At 45.7% G+C, this 20,257-nt stretch overlaps 2 protein-coding genes across 5 annotated transcripts in view; one reads left to right on the top strand and one right to left on the bottom strand.

Moving 5' to 3' along the window:
• Positions 1-500: 500 nt before the first annotated feature.
• On the top strand, positions 501-10,685 carry LOC120909912 (gastrula zinc finger protein XlCGF17.1-like). Of its 3 annotated transcripts, XM_040321723.1 has the most exons (6): positions 501-655; positions 742-916; positions 2,270-2,375; positions 5,539-5,648; positions 5,776-5,878; positions 9,262-10,685. In XM_040321723.1, exons 3-6 carry the CDS (start codon positions 2,345-2,347, stop codon positions 10,359-10,361), a joined length of 1,344 nt encoding a protein of 447 aa, XP_040177657.1. In that variant the 5' UTR covers positions 501-655; positions 742-916; positions 2,270-2,344; the 3' UTR covers positions 10,362-10,685. The 3 variants fall into 3 exon arrangements, with proteins under 3 accessions (XP_040177657.1, XP_040177658.1, XP_040177659.1); XM_040321724.1 differs by lacking the exon at positions 5,539-5,648 and having other exon boundaries at positions 504-655; XM_040321725.1 differs by lacking the exons at positions 501-655; positions 742-916; positions 2,270-2,375; positions 5,539-5,648; positions 5,776-5,878 and adding an exon at positions 6,976-7,013.
• Positions 10,686-15,538: 4,853 nt separating this feature from the next.
• Positions 15,539-20,257, bottom strand: part of LOC120909894 (zinc finger and BTB domain-containing protein 24-like) — a 43,140-nt gene continuing 38,421 nt past the window's right edge. For both annotated transcript variants that reach the window (XM_040321691.1, XM_040321692.1), the window contains exon 8: positions 15,539-16,044. In XM_040321691.1, coding sequence (XP_040177625.1) covers positions 15,634-16,044 — 411 coding nt within the window. In that variant the 3' untranslated portion in view covers positions 15,539-15,633. The remainder of the gene's footprint in view (positions 16,045-20,257) is intronic.

Genomic DNA, 20,257 nt, shown 5'->3' with positions numbered 1-20,257 from the left:
GCAGCAGGCTAGTGTGTGATTAGGGGTGGTGCTGCTGATAATGTCATTAAAACTCTTGCTCCGCCTCCGCCCCGCCCACCCGAGTCTCTGATTTTAGCTTGATCCGCCTACCCCAATTCTAGGATATTCACGGACCAAAAAAAAGCATTTGCGCATTCGCCGTGGACCCGCCATCAGCTGTGCTCCTGACGTACGAGCACCAGAAGTGAGATTTGGCGAGCCGTCAGAATATGTGACGTTCCGTCGCCGCCATCTTGCTACACCTTGTAACACCAGCTCTGCGTTATAATGAAAACCTCGCCCACTGGGCTTTTCAGAGCAACCACTAGAGGGCCAAAGTAAACAACATTCACTCTCAAGAGAGATAGGCGACCATGTCCTCGTAGTTCAAATTATTGTTTCACTTTTTTTTATTTTTTATAATTAACAATAATAACTAAAAATATATATATTTTTCTACATCAGCCTTTATTCTTTTAAGCACAGCACGACAGAAAGTAGCATTTCTTGAAACAGGAAAAAAGCTGTCCTCAGAACAGTCCAGCTGGGTGGCCATTTTGTTGTAGCCCAAAATGAAAGGGAGGAGCTCCAGCAGTGTCAGAATCCTCCTGGTGGGGATGTGATAGTGGAGTGTGTGTTCCCCAGTGAGGAGGAGGTAATATGAGAGAAGGGGGGGTCTCAGAACTCTGTGAAGACTGAATGGGGGGGATAATGTCACTCACACAAATTATGTTCTTGCAGGTCCTTGGAACCTTGGACGGTGAGCTCCGCTGGGGCAGATGCCGCTGGAAGCGCATTCTCAGACAATACGAATATGGGTGAAGATTAGAATGCAGCTGTTCGGACGAAGAAAGGGGGTCTGGGGATCGAACGCTCCCATAGGGTCCGTAGATCATTTAGCACATCATGTGATCAGGTACGTTGCGTGGGGCTTACTAAGCCATCCCCAAGACTGGGCTCACGGTGACCTATTTTATTTTTAAATCTTGTGTTATGTTCATAGTATTTGGGATTCTTAAAGGGGAGCTCCCCCCCCAAAAAATAAATAAAAGTCAGCGAATTATTAACCACTTCCATACCGGTGTATTGTCACAGTTTGATGCCTATCCTAGAATGCTCCGGAAGTCACGTGGCGGCCAACTGCGCATGCGCGATGCGTTCCAAACGCAAATGCGATGCGTTGCAATGGATTCACGACAGTGCACACCAGTGAAACCTCGGTCGGCATCCAGGCTCTTTCCTTAACCACTCAAGGACCGGACCAATATGCAGCTAAATGACCCAAGGGGTTTTTTACAATTCGGCACTGCGTCGCTTTAACAGACAATTGCGCGGTCGTTGCGACGTGGCTCCCAAACAAAATTGACGTCCTTTTTTCCCCACAAATAGAGCTTTCTTTTGGTGGTATTTGATCACCTCTGCGGTTTTTATTTTTTGCGCTATAAACAAAAATAGAGCGACAATTTTGAAAAAAATGCAATATTTTTTACTTTTTGCTGTAATAAATATCCCCCAAAAATATATATACATTTTTTTTTTTCCTCAGTTTAGGCCGATACGTATTCTTCTACCTATTTTTGGTAAAAAAAAATCGTTTATCGATTGGTTTGCGCAAATTTTTAGCGTTTACAAAATAGGGGATATTTTTATTGCATTTTTATTAATTTTTTTTTTTTTACTACTAATGGCGGCGATCAGCGATTTTTTTCGTGACTGCGACATTATGGCGGACACTTCGGACAATTTTGACACATTTTTGGGACCATTGTCATTTTCACAGCAAAAAATGCATTTAAATTGCATTCTTTATTGTGAAAATGACAGTTGCAGTTTGGGAGTTAACCACAGGGGGCGCTGAACGTGTTGGGCTTCACCTAGTGTGTGTTTACAACAGTAGGGGGGTGTGGCTGTAGGTCTGACGTCATCGATCGAGTCTCCCTATAAAAGGGATCACTCGATCGATGCGCCGCCACAGTGAAGCACGGGGAAGCCGTGTTTACATAAGGCTCTCCCCGTTCTTCAGCTCCGGGGAGCGATCGCGACGGAGCGGCTATAAAAAAATAGCCGCGCCGTCGTCCCGGATCGCTCCCCGAGGTAAGCCGCCCGCCGCACGCAGCGGAGGGGGTCCCGACCCGCGGAAAGGCAAGGACGTATATATACGCCCTTCTGCCTGTCCGTGCCATTTTGCGGACGTAAATAGTCGTGGGGCGGGCGTTGAAGTGGTTAAAATGTGTTGTATTAGTATTTCTATTTCCTGTTTTAATTGCAGTGCGAAAATCTTCCCCAACACGGACAGACAGAGAAGTCTTTAGAAAAACTCAAGGATTTCCATAAGGACATCACTATGGAGAATCTTCAGTCTGATATATCATCAGGTAAGAGAGCATTGGGTTTGAGACCAACTTTGTCCCACATTGGGGGGGGCTGAGATGTCTCTTTAGTTTCCTGAGAAAGTGGAAGAAATTGACGTAAAAAACTGATGATGAGAACCAAAATAAAACCATTCACAACATTGGACAAAATGAACGAAGCCTGATTACTCTCTTACGCCGTCGTATCTTAGGGTGCATTCTCACGCCGGCCGCTAGGTGACGCTTCCGTTGTTTTCGGCGTAGAGTATGCAAATTACCTAGTTACGCCGATTCACAAACGTACGTGCGCCCGGCAGTAGTTTTTTACGTCGTTTGCGTTAAGGCTTTTTCGGCGTAACGTTGCTCCTGCTATTAGGTGGCGCAGCCAATGTTAAGTATGGACGTCGTTCCCACTTCGAAATTTGAATTTTTTGCGTAAGTCGTTCGCGAATGGGGCTGGACGTAATTTACGTTCACGTCGAAACCAATGACGTCCTTGCGACGTCATTTGGAGCAACGCACACTGGGATATGTACACGGACGGCGCATGCGCCGTTCGTAAAACACGTCAGGTCATCACATATTAGCATAAAACACGCCCCCCCTTCCGCATTTGAATTACGCGGGCTTACGCCAGCCCCATTTACGCTACGCCGCCGCAACTTACGGAGCAAGTGCTTTGTGAATACTGCACTTGCTCCTGTAAGTTGCGGCGGCGTAGCGTAAATACGTTACGCTGCGCCGCCGTAAGAAGGGGCGCAGCTACCTGAATCTAGCCCATGACCTTTAGGCCAGACTTGCCGTCTTGTAGCTCAGAAGACACAATCAACATTATCACAAATCAACACAGAACTCCTTCACACAATTGCAGTGTTAATTAGCCCAGACTACGATGGCTGAAAGAGAAGCCACACTAGACTCATTTACATTATAACAGACAGGTGGCTGGAGTTGACATCAGCACCTCCTAACAGTATGAATCAGTCAGTCTTTCTAATATGACATATACGGGGTTCCATTTTAAGTAACCCAAGCCACATTCTTAGTCCATTATTTTCTTGCTCACCCTGTGCCCCTAATAGACACAGAGTGGCTTAGACATAAGGGCCCGGATTCACGTAGAAGCGCGCATCTTTGTGCAGGCGTAACGTATCCTATTTACGTTACTCCTCCGCAACTTTGACAGGCAAGTGCAGTATTCTCAAACCAAAGTTGCGTCGGCGTAGCGTAAATAGGCCGGCGTAAGCCCGCCTAATTCAAATGTGGAAGATGTGGGCGTGTGTTATGTCAATTTAATGTGACCCCACGTAAATGACGCTTTTTACGAACGGCGCATGCGCCGTCCGTGAAAGTATCCCAGTGCGCATGCTCCAAATTAACCCGCGAGAAGCCAATGCTTTCGACGTGAACGTAAATGACGCCCAGCCCTATTCGCAAAACGACTTACGCAAATAACGTAAAACGTGAAAAATTTGACGCTGTTCCGACATCCATACTTAACATTGGTACGCCTCATATAGCAGGGGTAACTTTACGCCGGGAAAAGCCTAACGTAAACGGCGTATCTGTAATGCGACGGCCGGGCGTACGTTCGTGAATTGGCGTATCTAGCGGATTTACATATTTCTAGGCGTAAATCAGCGTACACGCCCCTAGCGGCCAGCGTAAATATGCAGTTAAGATACGACGGCGTAGGAGACTTACGCTGGTCGTTGGTCGTTGCGGCGGCGTAGCGTAAATAGGGCGGCATAAGCCCGCCTAATTCAAATTGTGAAGAGGTGGGCGTGTGTTATGCAAATCAACCCTGACCCGAAGTGATTGACGTTTTTTCACTAAACGACGCATGCGCCGTCCGTGGAATTTCCCAGTGTGCATTGCTCCAAAGTACGCCGCAAGGACGTCATTGGTTTCGACGTGAACGTAAATGACGTCCAGCCCCATTCACGGACGACTTACGCAAACGACATCAATTTTTCAAATTTAGTCGCGGGAACGACGGCCATACTTAAAGGGGTGGTTCACCCTAAAAACTACTTTTTTTTATTACAATGGCCCCCCACATTACAATACGATTAAGGCTATTATTATTTTTTTGAAGCTGTACATACCTTTGTACAGCATATTCACCCGTTGCGAGTCCCGCGGGAGTGGGCGTTCCTCACATGTCTGTGATTGACATTTTGACCAAAAACGAGCTCCCCTCCGTCGCGTAAGCCGCGTCACGATTGGCGAAAGGAGCCGAACGGCGATGCGCATGCGCAGTATAGCGCCGACTCGCCGTTCGGCTCCTTTCGACTACCGTGACGCGGCTTACGCGACGGAGGGGAGCTCGTTTTTGGTCAAAATGTCAATCACAGACATGTGAGGAACGCCCACTCCCGCGGGACTCGCAACCCGGATGAATATGCTGTACTAAGGTATGTACAGCTTCAAAAAAATAATAATAGCCTTAATCGTATTGTAAGGTGGGGGGCCATTGTAATAAAAAAAAGTCGTTTTTAGGGTGAACCACCCCTTTAACATCGGTGCGCCGCATATATGCCTCATATAGCAGGGGTAACTTTACGCCGGGAAAAGCCTAACGTAAACGGCGTATCTGTAATGCGACGGCCGGGCGTACGTTTCGTGAATTCCCGTATCTAGCTGATTTACATATTCTAGGCGTAAATCAGCGTACACGCCCCTAGCGGCCAGCGTAAATATGCAGTTAAGATCCGACGGCGTAAGAGACTTACGCCGGTCGGATCTAACAGAAATCTATGCGTAACTGATTAAGTGATTAAGGGGTCAGAGAGGAAGAGCAGGATGTCGTCGTCGTAAGCCGCAACTTTGCAATGTTTGTTTTCGGATATCGATGCCTTTAATGTTGGGATTGGCCCTAAGTTTGCATAGTAGGGGTTATAAGGTGAGTACAAATATTAGAGGGGATAAGGAGCAACCCTGGTTTGTAAACACAGAACTTTGTGTGTGATCGAACTGAGCCGAACCGCAGGTTTCAGCCCAAAATCATTGGCTGAAATCTGCTGCCAAACTCGTGCCCAATCACTGCAGGTCGGCAGGGGGGCACATGCACCCCAAACCCGAAGGCAAGCTGGTAATGTACATTACCGAACCTGCACCTGCCACCCGTTCGCAGTATATTCACTGTGAGTGGTTGGCAGGAGGTTACAGTGTGTGTTTCCTACAGATGGGTCCAGTGGCAGAAGTACACCAGAGAGCTGTCCCCGTCCTCTGTATTCTCCGGATTCCTCAGAGGAAGATGTTCACATCCTAGAAGATAATCTGGTAGATGAGCAGGTAAAAAAAAAGTAGTGCTCTAAAATGTAAAAGATCATCTTTTCAATGTTCTGCAGATGTCTCCAAGAGATACTGTTATGTTTAATATGAGATGACATATGTGCAATTTTTATTTTGTGTCATTTAGGATGAAAATCTGGTTTATGTCAAAGTTGAGGTTAAAGAGGAATCGGATGAGGCAGATGGGGGGAGTGATAAGGTGGAGGAAATGCCTGTAGAGATCGGCACGGGTGAGTATTAAACCTTAAAGTGCTTGTAAACCTCAGACATGAAATATGAATAAAGCATATCCCCCTATAGCAGGCCCGGGGGCCACATGTGGCCGCGGGGCCCTCTGATGTGGCCCGCGACCTCCTGCTCTGGGATGGAATAGAAAACTGTTATTAACCACTTCCCGACCGCCGCATGTATATGTACGTCGGCAGAATGGCACGTACAGGCACATTGGCGTACATGTACGTCCCTGCCTAGACGTGGATCGGGACCCCCCCCCGCTACATGAGGCGGTCGGGAAGGGACGACGGCGCAGCTATTCGTTTATAGCCGCCCCGTCGCGATCTCTCCCCGGAGCTGAAGAACGGGGAGAGCCGTATGTAAACACGGCTTCCCCGTGCTTCACTATGGCGCTGATCGAGTCGAGTGATCCCTTATATAGGGAGACTCGATCGATGACGTCATTCCTACAGCCACACCCCCTACAGTTGTAAACACACACTAGGTGAACCCTAACTCCTACAGCGTCCCCTGTGGTTAACTCCCAAACTGCAACTGTCATTTTCACAATAAACAATGCAATTTAAATGCATTTTTTGCTGTGAAAATGACAATGGTCCCAAAAATGTGTCAAAATTGTCCGAAGAGTCCGCCATAATGTCGCAGTCACGAAAAAAATCGCTGATCGCCGCCATTAGTAGTAAAAAAAATTTTTTTTATAAAAATGCAATAAAACTGTCCCCTATTTTGTAAACGCTATAAATTTTGCGCAAACCAACCGATAAACGCTTATTGCGATTTTTTTTTTTTTACCAAAAATAGGTAGAAGAATACGTATCGGCCTAAACTGAGGGAAAAAATTTTTTTTATATGTTTTTGGGGGGATATTTATTATAGCAAAAAGTAAAAAATATTGAATTTTTTTCAAAATTGTCGCTCTACTTTTGTTTATAGCGCAAAAAATAAAAACCGCAGAGGTGATCAAATACCACCAAAAGAAAGCTCTATTTGTGGGGAGAAATGGACGCCAATTTTGTTTGGGAGCCACGTCGCACGACCGCGCAATTGTCTGTTAAAGCGACGCAGTGCCGAATTGTAAAAACCCCTTGGGTCATGTAGCAGCATATTGGTCCGGTCCTTAAGTGGTTAAAGGTCAGTTTATTACTTAAATCAAAGTGTATATATGGGCCTATCTTTTTTGCAGTGGTTACTGGGCTGCTTTCAAACTGATCCGCAGGTACAGAGCAGTTTACCTGCGGGTTACCTGCACTGAGCCATAGACTTCTGTTATTACCTGGGAGTTTGGTGAGCTTTCTAAAAGTGCACCAAACCTGCAGAATATAATAGAAGTCTATTGCAAAGTGCAGGCAAGCCAAAGGTACACTGCATTGTACCCGTGATGCAGGTAAACCGCAGCGCATCAGTGTGAAAGCAGCCATGGTCCCCTTTCACATGGTCAGTCCGACAGTCTGACCAATTGGACCCTCCATTCACCTCTAAGTGGTGGCAGACATAAACCGACTTGTGTTCTACCTCCAATACGATCCGCTAAAAAGTGTTGTGGGCGGTGTCCGTGTGCAGTCTGCAGATGCAGACCGGACACGGACATGCCATCCACCCGCTCCGCGCAGTGTGGCCAATTACTAAGTCGCTTAAGTGGCGCTTGCACTTCAAAAGGTTGGGAACCCCTGCTCTATAGTGTGTACTTGTCTCAATTAAGAGCACTAAGTGTCATTTCTGTCTGCTGCCTCCTTCCTCTATCAGCATGAGTCGCTTTTGACAAGTTTTCCTGACACTAAGATAAACACGGTGACATGGGAGGGACCTCCAGCTGATTGACAGCCTCAGCTCTGTTAGCTGAGAATATGTAAATCACTAGATACGCCTATTCACGAACGTACGCCCGGCCGACGCAGTACAGATACGCCGTTTACGTAGGGCATTTTCAGGCGTAAAGTTATTCCATCAAATAGCTGGACTAGTAATGTTAAGTATGGCCGCCGTTCCCACGTAGAAATTTGAAAAATTTACGTTGTTTGCGTAAGTCGTCCGTGAATAGGACTGGACGTAATTTACGTCCACGTCGAAACCAATACGTCTGTACGGCGTACTTTGCCGCAATGCACACTGGGATATGTACACGGACGGCGCATGCGCCGTTCGTAAAAAACGTCAATCACGTCAGGTCACAGTTAATTTACATACAACACGCCCCCCACATCCTCATTTGAATTAGGCGCGCTTACGCTGGCCCCATTTACGCTACGCCGCCGTAACTTAGCAGGCAAGTACTTTGTGAATACAGTACTTGCCTTGCTAACTTACGGCGGCGTAGTGTAAATGCGATACGCTACGCTGCCGCAAGGATGCGCCCGCCTACCTGAATCTAGCTATTTGTGTTTACTATTTACTAGTGCTGTCAGTTAAACGCGTTATTAACGGCGTTAACACAAACCCATTTTAACGCCGTCAAATTTTTTATCGCGCGATTAAGGAGGTTCACCCTTTAAAACATTTTTTTTTTTTGTCAGCACGTACCTCTTAACCCTTTCACGCCGACGGGACACATATATGTGTCCTCGGCGTTCGGGGGTTATACCGGGATGATGCCTGCGGCCGCAGGCATCATCCCGGTACCGTTGTTTAGAGCGGGCGATCGGCTATCCAAACATAACAACCGATGCGGCTAAAAGCCGCTCGGTTGTTATGCCGGAGGAGCGGGAGGGGACATCCCCCCCTCCTGCCGCCTTTCGCCGCTCTGACCGGGCCTCCCGTCCCACCGGGAGACCCGATCCTCCATCCGCCGCGTTCTGTGTTCAGGCGGAGACTGACACTAAGCCGTAAACGGCTTTGATTCAGTCTCCGCATTGAAACCACGGAAGCGGCGTCATGACGTCACTTCCGGGTTTCTCGGCTGCCAATGGCGCCGGATTTAAAAAAGTACACAGTATTCAGAATCGCCGTTTTCGGCGATCTGAATACTTTGAAGTGCAAGGAGGGCTCAGAGGTCTTTTAGACCCCGATCCCTCCATAAAGAGTACCTGTCACCACCTATTGCTGTCACAAGGGATGTTTACATTCCTTGTGACAGCAATAAAAGTGATCAAAATGTAAAAAAATAAAAAAACACAATTTAATATTATAAAAAAAAATAAAAAAAATAAGAAAACAAAAAAAAATGTTTTAAAGGGTGAACCTCCGTAATCGCGCGATTAATCGTGAGTTAAATAACTATGACATTAATGCGATTAATCGCGATTAGAAATTTGAATCGCTTGACAGCACTACTATTTACACTAAGAGGCTTATATATAAATCACTGGTCTTCAAGTAGTTAAAGAACACCCCTTAAAAAAAAAGAATTATCAGGAATCTAAATTTTATCACTTATTTCCTCCAGATGGACGATACAGAAAGTGCAATATGGAGAAACATCACATTATCACTCCAGATGGTGAAACAGAAGATGACGAGATCCTAGAAGAGTATGCAGGGGGAAATCCCATTACGCCAAACCACTCTGCAGAGAAGCCATATTCATGCGACAAATGCAGAAAGCGTTTCACTCAAAAATCTTTTCTTCAGAGACATCAGAAATGGCACAGCGGTGATAAGCCCCATTCCTGCCCTGTGTGTGGGAAATGCTTTACACAAAAATCTGACGTTATCAGGCATCAGAGGACTCACACGGGAGAGAAGCCATACCCTTGTTTCAAGTGCGGAAAATGTTTTTCTCAAAAGTCATTTCTCATAAGACATGAAAAAGTTCACACAGGGGAGAAGCCGTATGTCTGTTCTGAATGTGGGAAGTGTTTTACGGAAAAGTCAACTCTGGTCATCCATGAAAGAAGCCACACCGCAGAGAAGCCGTTTTCCTGCTCCGAGTGTGGTGAATGTTTCCCTAGGAAAGACAGCCTTTTGACACACCAGAGATCTCACACAGGCGAGAAGCCCTTTTCATGCTCTGTGTGCGGGAAATGTGTCTCTTCGAAATCGCAGCTCATTAGGCACCACAGAATTCACACGGGGGAGAAACCCTTTTCTTGTCCAATCTGCGGGAAATGTTTCACCCACAAGTCAAACCTTGTTTATCATGAGAGGACTCACACGGCTGAGAAGCCACACTCATGTCAGGAATGTGGAAAATGTTTTACCCAGATAGGGAACCTTATTTCGCACCAGAGGTCCCATTCGGGAGAGAAGCCATTTTTCTGCGCCGAGTGTGGCGAATGTTTTTCCCGTAAGTCATCCCTTAGCAGGCATAGAAAAGTTCACACGGGGGAGAAGCCCTATACGTGTCTCGAGTGTGGGAAATGTTTCGCCGAAAGGTCACACCTGGTCACACATGAAAGAATTCACACCGGTGATCGGCCATTTTCGTGTTCCCATTGCGGGAAAAGCTTTACGGATAAGTCAGATCTGGTTAAACACATTAAACGCGTTCATGTTCTGGCCATGGAAAATGGGTCTCGGCAGGATCCTTCCGTAGCTGATATCTAAGGTCTCACAGAAGACAAGAGGTCCTTGGGTCGTGACGGGACAGCTCACTTTCAGATGGATGGTTTACATTTGAAATCCCTATAAACAAAACATGTTCTTTAAGATTACTACACCATTTATAAAAAAATTGTACCAAATTTTATTGCATCATAGAAATGTTCAACATCAATAATGCGCATAAGACTTTCCAGAGTTACATTACACATGATTTGTACATAACATAGCAGATGTACATGAATAGCCGGATTCAGGTATACTTACGACAGGGTATCAGTAGCGTAAGTCCGAATCCGCGCCGTCGTATCTTTAAGCGTATTCTCAAACTGAGATACGCTTAACTGTTGCTAAGATACGACCGGCGTAAGTCTCCTACGCCGTCGTATCTTAGCTGCATATTTACGCTGGCCGCTAGGGGCGTGTACGTGGATTTACGTTGAGAATATGTAAATGAGCTAGATACGCCTATTCACGAACGTACGTACACCCGTCGCAGTAAGATATGGCGTTTACGTAAGGCGTTTTTCAGGCGTAAAGATAAACCACCTAAAAGATGGCGCAGCCAATGTTAAGTATGGACGTCGGAACAGCCGTCGAATTTCACGTCGTTTGCGTAAGTCGTACACGAATAGGGCTGTGCGTAAGTTACGTTCACGTCGAAAGCATTGACTATTTGCGATGTGATTTTGAGCATGTGCACTGGGATACGTCCACGGGGGTCACGATTCATTACCATACAACACGCCCACTACCAGCCTACTTTGAATTACGCGGGCTTATGCCGCCCCATTTACGCTACGCCGACGTAACTTAGGGAGCAAGTGCTTTGTGAATACAGTACTTGCCTCACTATGTTACGTCGGCGTAGTGCAAATGGGATGCGCTACGCCGAACTAAAGAAGCGCCGCTCTACCTGAATCTGGCTACAAGTGTTCAAGACTCCTATCTAGATATCCAAATGGAGTCATCTTGCTTGTTCAACGTTTTTCATCAGAAACATTAACACATTAAAAACATTAATGTGAGGGAACAATTAACAATCCATATCCAAAATATAGTTATTCCGCTACATACCCTTGACATTTATCAGAAAATGTTTATCTGCATCAAGCATGAAAGCAATGGGCTAGATTCAGTAAGGCTTACGACGGGCGTATCAGTAGATACGCTGTCGTAAGTCCGAATCCGCGCCGTCGTATCTTTAAGCGTATGCTCAAATTGAGATACGCTTAAATGTTGCTAAGATACGACTGGCGTAAGTCTCCTACGCCGTCGTATCTTATTGCATATTTACGCTGGCCGCTAGGTGGCGCTTCCGTTGATTTCCGCGTAGAATATGCAAATGAGCTAGATACGCCGTTTCAGAAACGTACGCGCGCCCGGCGGATTTTTTTACGTCGTTTACGTAAGGCTTTTTCTGGCGTAAAGTTACTCCTGCTATATGAGGCGTAGCCAATGTTAAGTATGGACGGCGGGACAGCGTCGAATTTTACGTAGTTTGCGTAAGTCGTTCGCGAATAGGGCTTTGCGTAAATTACGTTCACGTCAAAAGCATTGACTATTTGCGACGTGATTAGGAGCATGCGCACTGGGATATGTTTACGGACGGCTCATGCGTCGTTCGTTAGAAACATCATTTACGTGGGTTCATGTTTTATTTACATAAAACACGCCCACCTCTTCACAATTGGAATTAGGTGCGCTTACGCCGGCACATTTACGCTACGCCGCCGTAACTATTTCTGAATACAGAACCTGCCTCACTAAGTTACGGCGGCGTAGCGTATCTGAGATACGCTACGCCCGCACAAAGTTACGGCGGGCTTTATGAATCTAGCCCAATATGCACAACCAATTTAAAAACGAGCAGTGGATGGACCACGCCTCAAATGAAGAAGAACCAGGTCTGGCATGCGTGGTACATTGTGTCACAGTTAACAAAAACTTTAAAGTAAACTCAAAATCCAGATGCACTTTAAGCAGCGAGGATGGCATTACAATCAGCATAGGCTTGGACAAGAAATTTTAAAGCCTTGCCCATGGAACCACTTGGAGCTTACACAGGGCTTGAGGACAATCCCATGGGATGGGAATGAGGGAGGAGAGTGAATACACGTGCTCCCCCCATACCAAAAATTACCAGTTATTTTTTTTTCTCACTGCAGGCGTGTACGCTGGGGTTGTCATTAAACTTAAACTGTTGCTTTAAATTAAAAATCTTATTGGAGTTCCTCTGATTCATTTGACGGCACCTTAAAAAAAAAAGCTCTTTTATTTATTCAGACTTAATTTTTATGATAATTTTTTGATACGCTGCGCGGATCCAATTCTCTCTGGATCTGCCCCTGTGTTTACAAGTTAAACTTTTTTTCTCGCTCTAATGATCGCGGAAATACCTCACGTGTGGTTTGAACACAGTTTTCATATGCGGGCGCTGCTCATGTATGCGTTCACTTCTGCGCGTGAGCTCGTCGGGACGGAGCGATTAAAAAAATAAAAATCTTATTTATTTTACTTTATTTTTACACGGTTTAAAAAAAAAAATGGTGTCACTTTTATTCCTATTACAAGGAATGGAAACATCCCTTGTAATAGAAAAAAGCACGACAGGTCCTCTTAAAGCGGATCTCCACTCTAAAGTGGAGTCCCGCTGATCGGCACCCTCCCCCCCTCCGGTGTCACATTTGACACCTTTCAGGGGGGAGGGGGGTGCAGATACCTGTCTACAGACAGGTATCTGCACCCACTTCCGGCCCTACGATACGGGCAAAGGACGGGTTTTTTTTTCCCCTTCCCGTCCGTCCCCCGTTGTGTGCTGGGAACACTCGGCTCCCAGCACACAGCGGGAGCCAATCGGCGGGCGCAGCGCGACTCGCGCATGCGCCGTAGGGAACCGGGCAGTGAAGCCGGAGCGCTTCACTTCCTGGTTCCCTCACCGTGGATGGAGGGGGGAGCAGCAGGGTGACGAGCGATCGGCTCGTCATCTGCTGCGATCACCGCTGGACTCCAGGACAGGTAAGTGTCCTAATATTAAAAGTCAGCAGCTGCAGTATTTGTAGCTGCTGGCTTTTAATATATTTGTTTAGTGGCACATCCGCTTTAAATACGAGACCTCAGATCTCAAAATTAGACTAAAATGCAAAATTTAGACTAAAGTGTCCAATCACAGTGGGAGCGGCACTCCGGCGACGCACACATGACCCCCTACACCGTATGCACAAAATCACATACAGATACGCGATTTTGCATAGGCGGGCCGACCTGCCGCACTATATGTGCGGCCCGGGAACGGTAAAAGGAATAGCACACATTTAAAAAAAATTATATTCGAAATTTCAAATAGCTTTTGAAGCTGAGAGGAGGCTACAAGTCCACCAAATATTAAGAATGTAAAAGAATATGACCGGCACCATGTGCCAATCAATAGAAAGTAAATCTTCAAATGTGTATCCACATATCCTCAAGGGAACAGAAATGTTACCAGAAATTATGGCTGGACAAAATACAGCCCAACCGGAGTTTTGCCATACAAGTGATTTTTTTACATCCTAACTCAATTTGTGACCGTTGTCTCACGAGACGAGCAGGATTCAAGCCGCTGGTGTGTGCATTTCTGTATCTGGCCAGAGATCCGGTGGCTCCCAGCGCTTCGTGGAGAACTCGGAGACACTTGGAAACACTTGCTCGTTCCCAAGTGTCTCTGAGCATCACCGGCGCCCCCCCCCGCACCTCTGGCCACATACAGTACTGCATAGACCAGCAGTGGCTGTGAAACGGATTATCGGTTTCCATTATTTCCTATGGGGAAACTCGCTTTGATATACAAGTGCTTTGGATTACAAGCATGCTTCTGGAACTAATTATGCTCGTAATCCAAGGTATTACTGTATAGTGATCACAGCTTGCTCCTCCCTCCTCTGAATTCACAGGCCCAGACCACAGATGTCACCTCTTGTATAACCTCCAGGGGACAAGCCAGACTAGTACTGTGACAAAAAAAATCTCATCACACGAGCAAGTAGAATAAAGCCAATGGGCCAGATTCACGTAGAAGTGCGGCGGCGTAACGTATCGTAGATACGTTACACCGCCGCAAGTTTTCATCGCAAGTGCCTGATTCACAAAGCACTTGCAATGAAAACCTACACCGGCGTATGCCCGCGTAATTCAAAGGGGCGTGTGCCATTTAAATTAGGCGCGCTCCCGCGCCGGACCTACTGCGCATGCTCGGTTTCGAAATTCCTGCCGTGCTTTGCGCGAAGTGACGTCATTTTTTCGAACGGCGACGTGCGTAGCGTACTTCCGTATTCCCGGACGTCTAAGGCAAGAATTTTTTTTGGGAAATTTCGACGCGGGAACAACGGCCATACTTTAACATGGGCTGTGTAAAGTTAGGGCAGCTAAAACGACGACTAACTTTGCGACAGGAAACTAGACTAGCAGCGACGTAGCGAACGCGAAAAACCGTTGTGGATCGCCGTAAGTACTAATTTGCATACCCGACGCTGGTTTACGACGCAAACTTCCCCCAGCGGCGGCCGAGGTATTGCATCCTAAGATCCGACAGTGTAATTCAATTACACCTGTCGGATCTTAGGGCAAACTATGCGTAACTGATTCTATGAATCAGTCGCATAGTTAGGAAGCCCCTAAAACAGAGATACGACGGCATATCGGGAGATACGCCGTCGTATCTCTTTTGTGAATTTGGCCCATAGTGCCCATATAAAAGTGAAAGCCGATCAACTCACATAGAAAGTTGTTGCTCGGGATCCGAGTACAGCAGCGTAACATCAGTGCTAAAGGCTCTGCCCCTATGTGTTTCGTCCAATGGGACGTCTTTAGGGGGACCCAAAAATGTTTCACACATGTCCCTGATCAACAATTTAAAGGAGAACAATCCAGATGACTTTCGTAACTATTTATCTTTTGAGCTGTTAATATGTAAAGTTGAACTCCTATTAAAGGAGAAAGGTTTTTTGATGCAGCAAGCTATTAGCGCAAAGCAAAGAGTAGCCAGAGTTTTCAGGATATGAAGCCTTTAATCAGTGCAATAGCTTGGCAGGATAATTTCTGACATGTACTGCCATTGTAAAGGTGCTGTAAGAGTATTTAAAGGTAAGCAAATATCTAATTTATGTAGTTGTATTAATATAATAAAGTGTCAACCACAGAAATAGTAAATTCCAATATAGAAAAGAAATGTCTTTATTAAAACTATGTGTTGAACATCATAACAGGTTAACAGCATTTAAAGAAATAGAAAACAAATTAACTATAGGTTAGTGTAATGTGAATCTTGTGACCATGAAGTCTGTGGGTGCTCCTGAGTGGACATATTCATCGGCCAATTATGAGGACGCTGTGATGTCTGGCCTGATGGTGGTCCATCGGTAGTATACTGCTCTGCAATACGGGTGTTAGATGTAGCTTCTCCCCTTTGGCCTTTGATAAGCAGTTGATAGATTAAGGGTTCCACAATTTGTCTTTGTTGAGGAGGCATGCTGCGCAGTTTGCTAGCAACAAGGCTGCCGAAGATTTCACATTCATCACTTTGTCTTTTAAGGGCAGCCGATGCTTCCTTTAGAAAACTTGCTGTGCCATCTTCATTCAATTTTCTTTTTTTTGCTGTGTGTGTTGTCACAACCGGTAACACTGGCAGTGGTGGGTCTTGGTTGTAAGTTTCCTAGGAAAAAAGAGCAACAATACTGTGATTAGTAGATAGAAGGTGTTGTGTCCTAAAGATAACCGGTTTCATCTTTCCATTATAGTTCCAGAGCAGCTCGAAGGAGTGGAAAGCTATGCTACTGGAAATAAAAAATGGATTTGTGGGATTTCCCTAATTGTGGAGGAGCAATCGATGGAAAACATCTGCCCACCTACGCATTCAGTATCATACAATTACATAGGATTTTCACCACAACATTTTTGTTTTATATGGGCACTATGGCTTTATTCTACTTGCTCGTGTGATGAGTGTTAATTTGGACATTGGCAAAATGGGCATAAATCAGGTCGGGGCATTAGAGAGAAGTGACTTCCAAAGACCAAAAAGTGGCAACTTACATTTAGCGACTGGTGGAAAAACTTTAGAAGGACTAAACTTTGTGTTTGTGGGTGATGATGCCTTTGCTCTTCATGAATGTCCTGTATATTGAAACCATTCCAAAAGTGGAATTTAAGGAGGATCTCTAGCTTTAGTTTCAGCTTAAATAGATTGTTCGGGTCAAGCTGGCCCGAACAAATAATTTCTCTCACCAAAATGTGTGGCCGTTGGATATGCTGTATAAACGGTATGTAGCCAGGATACAGCACTTGTAGGTGCAAGACGGGACCTTCCTGTCTCACACCTGGAACAAAATAGCATTGGTGAGAGCGTCGCTCAGCCATTCATAGAAAGCTTTGTATTATTATTGAATACAAAGCTTCCTCTGATTGGTTGAGTAAGAGATTGTAACATAATCAGCCTGCCTATCTGACTCAGCTAGAGGAAGCATACAAAGCTTTCTATAAATGGCGGAGCTCTGCTCTGATCTATGGCATTTTGTCCCTGGTATAAGACTGGAATGTCTCATCTTGCACCCAGAAGGCAGCCTCATCTACATACAGTTACAGGCCCTGAGCCCAACCAGCCCTCACCCTAGCCTGAAGGCATCGTGTGTCATAGTGAAATGTGGGTGTGGCAAAATTGTGCAAACAGTGTGAGGAGTTTAAAACAGGCCCAGGGGTCAAAAATTATGTAACATACAGAGGTATCAGGTTTATATGATGTACAAAATAGAGGTGTCAGATGTAATGTACGAAGTGGGTAAATGAACAGAGTGCAGGGGTCATAACCGGGCAATGTACATAGTACAAGTGTCAGGAGTAAGTACTGCTTACAGTGCTGGGGTCAGGTATGCAATGTACAGAATGCAAGGGTCAGGGGGTGGGTATGCGTTACACACACCCAACCTCTGACCTTTGTACATTACTCACCTCTGACCCCTGAACTATGTATATTAACCACTGCCAACCGCGCTATAGCAGAATGACAGTTACAATGCGGCCGGCTAGTTCTGGGAGGCTGTCATGATGGGCTCCCTTGATCGCACCTACTGCAGGCGGCAGGCTCTGTGATCACAGTGTCCGGAGGACACTACTGATCACAGATTGAGGTAAAGAACCAATCAGCGGCTCTTTACCACACGATCAGCTCTGCCCAATAACAGCTGATCAAGGATGTAAAAAGAAGCCGGATATCCACACTCCTTTCCTCGTGCTGACAGCATGAGGAGAGGAGAAGAGAGCCAATAACCAGCTTCTCTAAAGGGGAAATGATTATCAGTGCAGTCCAAACGGTGTCCACTGGTGCTGCTAATGTGTGTCCACCAGTGCCACCTATCAGTGCCCATCAGTGATGTCTCAGCAGTGCCCATCAGTGAAAGAAAAAAAATTATCTGATTACAACATTTTATTACAAACTATATTAAAAAAAAAATGTCTTCAAAATTTTCAGTCTTTATTTATTTAGCAAAAAAATAAAGAAATACAATAAAAACAGTGGTAATTAAATACCACCAAAAGAAAGCTCTATCTGTTTGAAAAAACTATATAAAACTTTTGTTCGGGTACAGTGTTTCATGACCGCACAATTGTCATTCGAAGTGTGACAGCGCCGAAAGCTGAAAGTTGGCCTGGAAAAGAAATGGGTAAAATTTTCCAGCAGGCAAGTGGTTAAAGTGCAGGGGTCAAGAGATGGCACCACAAAGTCTTCAGCAATTAAAAAAAAAAAAAAGCTTGCTCGGGTCCCATTTGTTTAGTGGGGGGCTGGGGACAAAATGGGGACTATTTATTGTATTTTTGGGTACAGTGTAGTAATCTGCAGCACGTTTCTTTACAATTTCATTAAAGTCCGTGCTTGCTTGATTGGATTGATATAGAAGAGGTCAGATCTAATCTAATTAATCTGGAACTGTGGTAGAACCAAGTTTACACCCCTTGCAGCTGAAAGTCATTAAACCGTCCTGGGGGCGTGGCTAGGCTTGCAGCGCGGGTGGCAGCACTGTAAGAGAGCTCCGTCACACCCGCAGCTTCCTGACCTGAACGCCGGTGTTCCAAAGCTTGGAAATGAGCAGGCCAACTCACCGTTCCTCTGGGAAAGGATCGAGACGCTCCTCAACGGTGCCAATTGCCTGTAATATACCGGACCTCTTTAGAGCTCAGACGAGATCGAGCCGCGGGGTGGCCACAGCCAAAATAGCATCAATAAGCCACGAGGAGGACTATAGTGAGGAGTCACAATCAGCCTCAGCGGGCATGGTGAGAGACAAGGGTTTGGCGCCTAACTAACTAAGCTCAACAAGGATATCCCGGATCACCCCCTTCTCCTACTCTGATATGTCACTGTTTATGGCAAACATCAAAAATACCTTCTTTCGTGTTCCTACAGGAGACACATTTTAAGTCAGGATCGACACCAAAACTATATGACAAACATTAGCAGATGGTGTACCACGCCCCGAGTCCACTGCATAAATCCAAAAGGTGTGTTAATTTTAATACACAGGCAGATTTTGAATTAGCCTGCCAATACATTGACCCCTTGGGAAGATTTCTCTTCTTACAGGGAACGTGGCTAAAACAAACCCATAACCCTGGCCAATGTATACTTTCAAAAAGAAAAGAAAAAGGAGGGCGCACCGACCTAGTGCATTACCGTTTAAAAGATTTTATTAAATGAAATAAAAACAGTAGTCTACTCACAAAAGGAGTTGTAAAGAGCGCTTGTCAAGCAGTCAAAACTGGTACACAGCATTGCCAGGAAAGCCTGATGACGATACGGATCAGATAGTATCAAGCCGGCAAAAAATGGCTGACGCGTTTCTGGGGCGCACCCCTTTCCTCAGAGCCTAGGTGGTCAGCTGTAGCAGGAGATTTTTTGTGTGCAATGTATACTTTTCAAATACAGGACACCTCGCCTTCTGCCGACATATTGTTGCAGAATTAAAAAGCTTTGTTAAAGTGGAGGTTCACCCAAAATATACATTTTTTAACATTAGATTAAGGCTAATTTTAGTAAGCAGAATCGGGTGTTTTTTTTAAAATGAATGCAGTACTTACCGTTTTAGAGATCGATGTTCTCCCGCCGCTTCCGGGTATGGGCTGCGGGACTGGGCGTTCCTATTTGATTGACAGCCTTCCGACGGTCGCATACAGCTCGTCACAAGTTCCCGAAAGTAGCCCGAACGTCGGTGCGCAGGCGCCGTATAGAGCCGCACCGACGTTCGGCTTCTTTCGGCAACTGGTGACGCGTTGTATGCGACCGTCGGAAGGCTGTCAATCAAATAGGAACGCCCAGTCCCGAAGATCATACCCGGAAGCGGCGGGAGAACATCGATCTCTAAAACGGTAAGTACTGCATTCATTTTAAAAAGAACACCCGATTCTGCTTACTAAAATTAGCCTCAATCTAATGTTAAAAAAAAAAATTCGGGTGAACTCCCGCTTTAAGCGTTGTATATAGCTAGGCGGTGACTTCAACATCCCTTTGAACCCCTATAAGATACCTCCAATGTCAAATCGAGTATCACCTACAACATTTTAAAAAAGGGATAAAAACCCAATTGAATTCTCTTGCTCTGGTGTACTTGTGGCGATTCATGCACCCACTGGGAAAAGACTATACCTTTTATTCTGTACCTCATAAAAAACCCACCTGGGCGCCACCCCCTCTCTCCTCTCCACCCTCTTATATGCAGTGAATAGATTCATCTATAGCATGAATCTATCCACGGCCGCCTCCTATTCATATGTCCGGCCCCTTTCAGGGCAACCAGGCACATTACAGGTTAGGTCTTTTTTTTAAGCACCTGATTAGAGCCATAGGCGTCCTGAGCCCACCCAGGTATGTTGCAACA

The sequence above is a fragment of the Rana temporaria genome, chromosome 8 (genome assembly GCF_905171775.1).
Source record: "Rana temporaria chromosome 8, aRanTem1.1, whole genome shotgun sequence".
NCBI lineage: Eukaryota > Metazoa > Chordata > Amphibia > Anura > Ranidae > Rana > Rana temporaria.
This window is presented reverse-complemented; position numbering and strand designations above follow the sequence as displayed.